This window comes from Hemitrygon akajei, chromosome 30 (assembly GCF_048418815.1).
Source record: "Hemitrygon akajei chromosome 30, sHemAka1.3, whole genome shotgun sequence".
In the NCBI taxonomy this organism is placed as follows: domain Eukaryota; kingdom Metazoa; phylum Chordata; class Chondrichthyes; order Myliobatiformes; family Dasyatidae; genus Hemitrygon; species Hemitrygon akajei.
Genome location: NC_133153.1, coordinates 44,039,881 through 44,049,835, shown reverse-complemented (window position 1 = coordinate 44,049,835; position 9,955 = coordinate 44,039,881). Strand labels below are relative to the sequence as shown.

The following is a 9,955-nucleotide window of genomic DNA, read 5'->3' as shown; positions in this document are numbered from 1 at the left end:
CAATACAGCACCAAACAGACCCTTCAGCTCATGATGTTCTGCCAACCATTTAACCTACTCCAAGATCAATTTAACCCCTCTCTCCTACATAGCACTCCATTTCTCCACCATCCATCTTTCTATATAAAAACTTCCTTAATGTCCCTAATGTATATGCCTCAACCGCCACTCCGGCAGCACATTCCATGCATCTGCCACTCTGTGTAACAAAACCTATGTATTACATCCATAAATTCCTTCCAACACCTTAAATTTGTGCACCCTCATATTGGCTGTTTCTACTCTGGGGGAACAAATCATCGGCTATCCACCCTATTTATCCTGTTTTATACAAGCTTTGCTTGATACCAACCATATGTCAATGAAAGATACCACCTCCTTCCTTTGGATTAGGGCCTCACTATCTCTCGTCACCATGATTCGCTGCTACTGCCAGCCTTGCCCTTCACCCTAACAGGAACATGGTAGCTGTGTACTTGCCCTATCTCAATGGGAGACTCATGAGAGTAAGGTTTCATTTGTGTTGGGCAGACACACGGTGATTGAATTTTCCTGTTAAAGATGGCTCTGGAGACACAGTAATGCTTTAAAGGCAGCAAACAAAACTACTAACTATTCTATTAATTACACTTTTTCAGTATCCAGAAGGATTCAGCAACTGGACTCTCAAGAATGCAGGTAGAGCCAGTTATTGCTGGAGTAAACTTGAGGCTGAATTGAAGCGACGGGGCCTGAGCCCAAGAGCAAAAAATTAATTGATGTTTGACCAATTTAAGTGACAAACCAGATAAAAAAGATCAAGGCGTCATAGTCAAGAGCAAAACACAAACCAATGTTCAGCTCACTAATTAGTGAGGCTTTACTCACCTCAGCGCAGGACTGACTCTGCAGTTGAGGCCTTGGCACTCTCTTCAGCACTGAACTGGCTCCATGGCTGTGACTGGCTTCACTCTCCTCAGCACTGAAATGGCTCTGTGGCAGTGGCTGGGCTCCTGGACCAGCTACAAAACTGAACTCAATCCATGACTGCGTACTCACTCTCGGGGACTCTACAGTTTGGTTCATGTTCTGTGTGCTTTTTGTACACATTTTTTATTGTTTGCACAATTAGTTTTTTCCCCGCACATTGGGTGTTTGACTGTCTTTGTCGGGTGGGGTTTTATTGTATTTCTTTGTTGTATGGTTGCCTGCAAGAAGACAAATCCCAAGGTTGTACGTAGTATACATACTTTGATAATAAATGTACTTTGAATGGGGGTTCCTGCATTCTTTGATCACAGCCACTATTGATAAGAAATTAATTTAAAGAAATCATTATTTAAGAAAGTTTTTATTTGATACAAAATTATACAGTGGAAGATTTGTAATCATCTTTGTTTATACAATTACAAGGGTAGGCTGAAAGAGAAATCTGAGGAAATGCTCTGAATTCACTGCAGTTTTTAATAAACTGGATCTCAATTTACATGAAGCCAGGAGTTGATGTCTGGAGCACAGTCTCTTTCATACTTGATCAAGTCCTGCTGCTTAGTGAGATGCCAGCGTTCCCAATTTAAGAGTGGTCACTTGAGAACCCTCAGTGGAAAATGTCCCAACTAAATACTAAACAAAATCATTGGCCAGGCAGGTAAAGGGCACTGGGCACAGATGGGGTGGCAGGACACGAGCTGGCTCTCCAGGAACAGATGCTGAACACAGAACATAAACAATCTACAGTGTCTTCCCTTTAAGCACATTGGACAGCAGACAGTAGTCCTCAGCTACCTAACCCTGTGCTATCTTGTCAAACACCGACCACTAGTGAAGGAATGAGCCTTCTCAAACTCACATGGCATAAATTAATAGTAATTAAAATGGAGTATAATTGTTTAGCTCAGCTCAGTGGGTTGAATTAATGTCTTGTTATGAAGACAAGACCGTTCATGGTCAGAGCAGCATCAGGATCAACAACAATGTATAAAATATCATCACCTACCATTGCCTGAACAATACACTGACTCACTGCCAATTGGGCAGCATTCTACCTTTCACACAGTGAATAATTCACCCCAGGAATCTTTCCAGTGTTGTGTTCTCACACTTGACTTTTAAAAGTGTCTTAATTCATTGACACAACTTGATGGCATTTGAATTGAACCCATTAGGAAAATCAGTGACAAGAATTATGAATGAGATTCTCATTTTTGCAATTGTTTTTGTTAATTACAACAAAAGTTGGTTATTTAATTTAGAGTTCAAATTGTTTTTATAGCTTAAATGTATTCCTGCTGTTAAGAGTTCCTCTTTCGAATTTCTTTAAAAAAAGAGCCATTATTAAAGTTCTATGACTCAACTTTTTAAATGATCTTAGGAAGGGGAAGAGTCTCTGCAAACCCATGGAGCATCCTTCACAGTTACAATGAAATAAGAAAGCCTCAGTTACCTCTGTGAGTGGCAATTTCTACCCACATTGTGCAATGGCACCTCCACTACATTTCACTAATTGCCAGCATGACTCCTTTCTGCTTTTGTCTAGATAATATTTCACACTTGCAGCATCTCACAGAGGCAATGCAGTAGTCAACAGATAAAGCCAAGAGCCAGATCCTTCTAATTTAACAACAGGTTTCTCTTGGGCATTGAGGAAGGGTGTGAATCTGACTGTGCTTTTCAGAAGGACTCAGTCTTTGTGGAATATTCTGTGTACGGGTAGATTCCTTTGTGTCTCATCTCTTTGTCCTCAACCTGCATCTTGTCCATCCTTTCATCCACAGATTGCTGTTCAATCACCAGGATTTCAGCGACCATAAAGCACAACTGTCTGAGCCATGTTCTGCCCGCAGGACTGTTATACTTGGGTTGCTGCCGTGCCCTTTTGTGTCACAGTGATAGAGAAGGCTGTCCTTCCCATAGGATCTGGAACCACTGGCTGTTTGAGTGCTGTGTTTGCCTCCATGTCCACCTGACTTTTTAAAGTATCTGCTTGTTTGAGGGCAGGTGCCCAAAGGCTTCCAGCTTCTGTCGATAGGCCTCGGCCTCCTGCTCCTTCTCGAAGAGCTGCTGCCTGTACTTCTGTGCCTCACGGTTGGCTTCTTCCAGCTGTTTCTGTAACGCTTCTTTCTCCTAGAACCAAAGCACAGCAGATCAGCCTGCAGGGCAGGGTAGTGTGTTGCTCTGTCAATTACTTTCAGCTAAGGGGCACAAAGAACTGCAGATTCTGGGATCCAAAACAAAAAAGTCAAAGCACTGGGGAAACTCAGTGAGTCAGGCAGCATCCATAGATACTGAGGGACGGTTGAAGGAGGCTAAGGGATAGTCGAGGGAGACCATGTTTTTGGATTACTATCTGTCTGCCTTCACAGATGCTGCCTCACCTGCTGAGCTCCCCAAACAGTTTGTTTTTTTAATTTTGCACTGGATAAAAGCTGTGGCCCATCACACAGTCTGGTGTGAGATGAGGCCTTTAGCCCTGGACTGTTGCGCATGGTGAGGGAGCTGTTCCAGTTCTGCATTAGAGCCATGAGGGATGCGGGGAAGAGAATGTGCCAGGTTCCTGTTGTCAATTGCTTGATGAGATTTCAGCAGTGAAATGTGAATGTGCTATTGTCCTCCAGTACCAACAAGCTGCTGGCAGGATGCCCTTCCTCCCCAGACCCTGTGAATCCTCCTTCAGTGCCAACCAGGCAGGCATCTGGATCAGGGTGGATGCTTTCTTCCAGCACCACCACCCCCCCATTCAAAAATAACTTGTTGTGTTGTGTTCTGTAGAACATTATGGGCATACTATGTTGGCACTAGGAAGGGAGGTGACACTTGCGGGCTGCTCCCAGCACATCCTGGGTGTGCTGTTTGATAATACAAACCAGAGTGCCACTCCATGTTTTGATATACGTGTGACAAATAAATCCAAATTTGAATGTGAATCAAATCCCAAAATCAGGGAGAAAGAATTACGGTAGTCAAGTGTTCATTCTCTCATTCCACAAAGTGGTGAAATACTTGTTATCAGTTCATTAAAAATATTTACTAATTGAATTTGAACTGGAGTTACAGATTGCTGCTGACAACCTGCACCAGGTAGTGGGCAAGTACTATCTTCCTGCAGCAATGTTCAATACTCCCAGCTGTTCCACCCCAGGCTGGGGAGACACAGGTTTTTATCACCAACCATACTCCCCCATCCCTTGCCTGGGGCATCATATCCTTCAACCTGTTAGATCTCTGCTTCTGAGGTGTAAACTGATTCACCATACACCATGGGTTTCACATTGCCAACCCTGTCAGTGGTAACACTTGCTGCATGCCCCCAGCTACTGCAAGTAAGCGATGTATGGAAGAGAGGGCACAGTAGCATGAATATACCTTCCCAAGGAATTTAACCTGTACAAATCGTGAAAAATATTTGTGTTACCTCTGAGAATTCCACAGAGTCCAGGGTACAAGTTTCTGGAACAGAACTTTCTTGTATCTGAAAGGGAGGAAAACAAAACCAAAAGATGATAAATATTTGTTGCATGTATTATTTACAGAAAAACACTACCGCATTATAAAGAAAAATAGTAAGTTTAATTCCTTCGTTTGCGGATACTTTATTTTTGCAGTCAGTTGTGATTTATCTCCAGTTACTGGAAACCTACCCGTGTCTACTAATTCCAAACCCCTTGTGTGTTTTCCATGTCTGTATTATTACCCTCAGATCTCCAACTATTTTGTTAAACAAGATTGTATAGAGATGTTGGTAGCTGACTGGAGTCTGGATTCCAGTGGGAATGTGGCTCAGAAGCTGTGGCTGGATTCCATTTCCTTACACACCTTCCCACTCCTGTAAACTGTCTGTTGCTTCCAGTGTAAGGAAGGGTGCTGGATGTCTATCCACTTTCAATTCCAGGTAATTCTACCCTCTCAACTCTACAAGATTCAAGATTGTTTAATGTAATTTCCAGTACAAAGGTGTAATGGAGAATGAAATAATTGTTAATCTGGATCCTTTGCAACATATAGTGTAATGTTGCACAGTTACAGATTGTCAGTTTGATGTGGCCATCACTGAATCATGGCCACTGGTTGCTTACCGTTGCTTAACAAAGCCTGCTGAATAATCACGGGCACACTGCGCCCCACACCCACTAACATCATTTACAGACTTGCAGGCATTGCTCCCCCAGAGATCCGAAGACACACTACAACAAAAATTGAAAAAGGTAAACAGAACTCAGATCCACGGCACCCACTACATCATCATCACGTGCCAGTTTTCAACCGACTAAAATCGAGGAAAAGTTTTGCTACAGTGGAGGAACTACTGCACGCAACATCCCCCCAAACATACAGGATTGACCTCTGGCAACAAAGAGAAGCCAGAACCCCACCAAAGAATACAGTGCAAGACCCCATGGAAATGTTGCCAGACGGGGCACTACTTGACGATGGAAGTGGTGCACTCTTAACAGAACAGGAGTGGGAGTTTGTAGGATGGGAGACAATATGGTGAAGTGGGGTTTAAAGACCAGCGAATCCTGTGAGTGTGGCGAAAGGGTGCAGAACATTGAACAGGTTCTGCGCAGCTGCCCACTCTCACCTGATTTAGCTGACACTAACCTGCTCAACATCAACCAAACAACACCAGAGTGGCTGGCTGTCTGGTGTGACAAGCTATGATGATGAATCATGGCTGAAGGATGATTGTAGTTGGGAGCTGAATGTCCAAAGTTACACGTATCAGAGGACTAGGAAGGTAAACAAGGGGGTAGTGTGGCTCTGCTGGTAAAGAATCACTAAATCAGTAGAAAGATATGACACAGGATCGGAAGATGTTGAATCCTTGTGGGTTGAGTTAAGAAACTGCAAGGGTAAAAGAACCCTGATGGCAGTTATACACAGACCTCCCAACTGTAGCTGGGATGTGGACCACAGATTACAATGGGAAATAGAAAAGGTGCGTCAAAAAAGGGAGTAAGGGAAATTACAGTGGTATGAAAGAGGAGTTGGCCAAAATAAATCGGAAGGAGCACTGGCAGGGATGACAGCAGAGCAGCAGTGGCGTGAGTTTCCGGGAAAAATGAGGGATGTGCAGGATAGATGTATTCCCAAAGCAAAGAAATACTCAAATAGCAATATGTACAACTGTGGTTAATGAAGGAAGTCTAAGCTAACATTAAAGCAAAAGAGAGGGTATACAACAAAACAAAAATTAGTGGGAAGATAGAGGGTTGAGAAGCTTTTAAAAAGCTACAGAGAGTAACTAAAAGAATCATTAGGAAAAGAAATATGAAAACAAGCTAACAAACAATAACAAAGTGGATAGTAAAAGCTTTTCAACTATGTAAAAAAAATAAAAGAGAGATGAGAGTGGATATAGGGCCACTAGAAAATGAGGACAGAGAAGTAATAATAGAAACATAGAAAACCTACAACACAATACAGGCCCTTTGGCCCACAAAGTTGTGCTGAACATGTCCCTATTTTAGAAATTACTAGGGTTACCCATAGCCCTCTATTTTCCTAAGCTCCATGTACCTATCCAAAAGTCTCTTAAAATAAACTATCGTATCCGCCTCCACCACTGTTGCCGGCAGCCCATTCCACACACTCGCCACTCTCTGGGTAAAAAAACTTAATCCTGACATCTCCTCTGTACCTACTCCCAAGCACCTTAAACCTGTGCCCTCTTGTGGCAGCCATTTCAGCACCGGGAAAAAGTCCCTAACTATCCACACAATCAATGCCTCTCATCTTCTTATACACCTCTATCAGGTCACCTCTCATCCTCCGTTGCTCCAAGGAGAAAAGGCTGAGTTTTCTCAAAAAAAAAACTCAACCTGTTTTCATAAGGCATGCTCCCCAATCCAGGCAACATCCTTGTAAGTCTCCTCTGCACTCTTTCTATGGCTTCCACATCCTTCCTGTAGTGAGGCAACCAGAACTGAGCACAATACTCCAAGTGGGGTCTGACATTACCTCTTGGCTCCTAAATTCAATTCCACGATTAATGAAGGCCAATACACCATATGCCTTCTTAACCACAGAGTCAACCTGCACAGCTGCTTTGAGCGTCCTATGGACTCGGACACCAAGAGCCCTCTGATCCTCTACACTGCAAGAGTCTTACCATTAATACTATATTCTGCCATCATATTTGACCTACCAAAATGAACCATCTCACACTTATCTGGGTTGAACTCCATCTGCCACTTCTCAGCCCAGTTTTGCATCCTATCAATGTCCTGCTGTAACCTCTGACAGCCCTCCACACTATCCACAATACCTCCAACTTTTGTGTCATCAGCAAACTTACTAATCCATCCCTCCACTTCTTCATCCAGGTCATTTAGAAAAATCATGAAGAGTAAGGATCCCAGAACAGATCTCTTGAGGCACACCACTGTTCACCGACCTCCATGCAGAATATGACCCATCTACAAACCACTCTTTGCCTTCTGTGGGCAAGCCAGTTCTGGATCCACAAAGCAATGTCCCCTTGGATCCCATTCCTCCTTACTTTCTCAATAAGCCTTGCATGGGGTACCTTATCGAATGCCTTGCTGAAATCCATATACACTACATCTACTGCTCTTCCATCATCAATGTGTTTAGTCACATCCTCAAAAAATTCAATCAAGCTCGTAAGGCATGACCTGCCCTTGACAAAGCCATGCTGACTATTCCTAATCATATTATACCTCTCCAAACGTTCATAAATCTTGCCTCTCAGGATCTTCTCCATCAACTTACCAACCACTGAAGTAAGACTCACTGGTCTATAATTTCCTGGGCTATCTCTACTCCCTTTCTTGAATAAAGGAACAACATCCGCAACCCTCCAATCCTCTGAAACCTCTCCCTACCCCATTGATGATGCAAAAATCATCGCCAGAGGCTCAGCAATCTCCTCCCTCACCTCCCACAGCAGCCTGGGGTACATCTTATCCAGTCCCGGTCACTTATCCAACTTGATGCTTTCCAAAAGCTCCAGCACATCCTCTTTCTGAATATCTACATGCTCAAGCTTTTCAGTCCGTTGCAAGTCATCACTAAAATCACCAAGATCCTTTTCCATAGTGAATACTGAAGTAAAGTATTCATTAAGTACCTCTGCTATTTCTTCCGGTTCCATACACACTTTCCCACTGTCACACTTGTTAGGTCCCATTCTTTCACGTCTTATCCTCTTGCTCTTCACATACTTGTAGAATGCCTTGGGGGTTTTCCTTAATTCTGCCCACCAAGGCCTTCTCATGGCCCCTTCTGACTCTCCTAATTTCCTTCTTAAGCTCCTTCCTGTTAGCCTTATAATCTTCTAGATCTCTAACATTATCCAGATCTCTGAACCTTTCGTAAGCTTTTCTTTTCTTCTTGACTAGATTTACTACAGTCTATGTACATCACGGTTCCTGTACCCTACCATACCTTCCCTGTCTCATTGGAATGTACCTATACAGAACACTACACAAATATCCCCTGAACATTTGCCACATTTCTTCCATACTTTTCCCTGAGAACATCTGTTCCCAATTTAAGCTTCCAAGTTCCTGTCTGATAGCCTCATAATTCCCCTTACTCCAATTAAACGCTTTTCTAACTTGTCTGTTCCTATCTCTCTCCAATGCTATTGTAAAGGAGATAGAATTATGATCACTATCTCCAAAAATGCTCCCCACTGAGAGATCTGACACCTGACCAGGTTCATTTCCCAATACCAAGCCAAGTACAGTCTCTCCTCTTGAAGGCTTATCTACATATTGTGTCAAGAAACCTTCCTGAACACACCTAACAAACTCCACCCCATCTAAACCCCTTGCTCTAGTGAGATGCCAATCGATATTTGGAAATTAAAATCTCCCACCACCACAACTCTGTTATTATTACACCTTTCCAGGATCTGTTTCCCTATCTGCTCCTCGATATCCCTGTTACTATTGGGCAGCCTATAAAAAACACCCAGTAGAGTTATTGACCCCTTCCTGTTCCTAACCTCCACCCACAGAGACTCCGTAGACAATCCCTCCGTGGTGTCCACCTTTTCTGCAGCCATGACACTATCTCTGATCAACAGTGCCACACCCCCATCTGTTTTGCCTCCCTCCCTGTCCTTTTTGAAACACCTAAAACCCAGCACTTAAAGTAACCATTCCTGTCCCTGAGCCATCCAAGTCTCTGTAATGGCCACCACATCATAGCTCTAAGTACTAAAACATGCTCTAAGCTCATCTGCTTTGTTCACCATACGCCTTGCGTTAAAATAGATACATCTCAAACAGTCGGTCTGTGCATGTCCCTTCTCTATCACCTGCTTTTCCTCCTTCTCACACTGTCTCCAAGCTTTCTCGATTTGTGAGCCAACTGCCTTTTCCCCAGTCTCTTCAGTTCAGTTCCCACCCCCCAACAATTCTAATTTAAACTCTCCCCAGTAGCCTTAGCAAACCTCCCCGCCAGGTTATTTGTCCCCCTGGGATTCAAGTGCAACCCGTCCTTTTTGTACAGGTCACACCTGCCCCAAAAGAGGTCCCAATGATCCAGAAATCTGAATCCCTGCCCCCTGTTCCAATCCCTCAGCCACGCATTTACCCTCCACCTCATTCTATTCCTGTACTCACTGTCACATGGCACAGGCAGTAATCCCGAGATTACTACCTTTGCAGTCCTGCTTCTCAACTTCCTTCCTAACTCCCTGTAGTCTGTTTTCAGGACCTCTTCCCTTTTCCTACCTAGGTCATTGGTACCAATATGTACCATGACCTCTGGCTGTTCTCCCTCCCACTGCAGGATATTGTGGGCGAGATCTGAAACATCCCAGACCCTGACACCTGGGAGGCAAACTACCATCCAAGTTTCTTTCCTGCGTCCACCAAATCGCCTGTCTGACCCCCTAACTATAGAGTCCCCTATCACTGCTGCCTTTCTCTTCATTTCACTACCCTTCTGAGCCATAGTGCTGAACCACTGCCACTTCCCCCAGGTAGGCTGTCCCTAATGGGGG

At 43.8% G+C, this 9,955-nt stretch overlaps 1 protein-coding gene across 6 annotated transcripts in view; it reads right to left on the bottom strand.

Moving 5' to 3' along the window:
• Positions 1-1,311: 1,311 nt before the first annotated feature.
• Positions 1,312-9,955, bottom strand: part of gabpb1 (GA binding protein transcription factor subunit beta 1) — a 125,469-nt gene continuing 116,825 nt past the window's right edge. For all 6 annotated transcript variants that reach the window (XM_073032792.1, XM_073032793.1, XM_073032796.1 and 3 more), the window contains 2 exons: positions 4,391-4,447; positions 1,312-3,102 (listed from right to left, as the gene is read on the bottom strand). In XM_073032792.1, the coding sequence (XP_072888893.1) occupies positions 2,950-3,102; positions 4,391-4,447 (210 nt within the window). In that variant the 3' untranslated portion in view covers positions 1,312-2,949. The remainder of the gene's footprint in view (positions 3,103-4,390; positions 4,448-9,955) is intronic.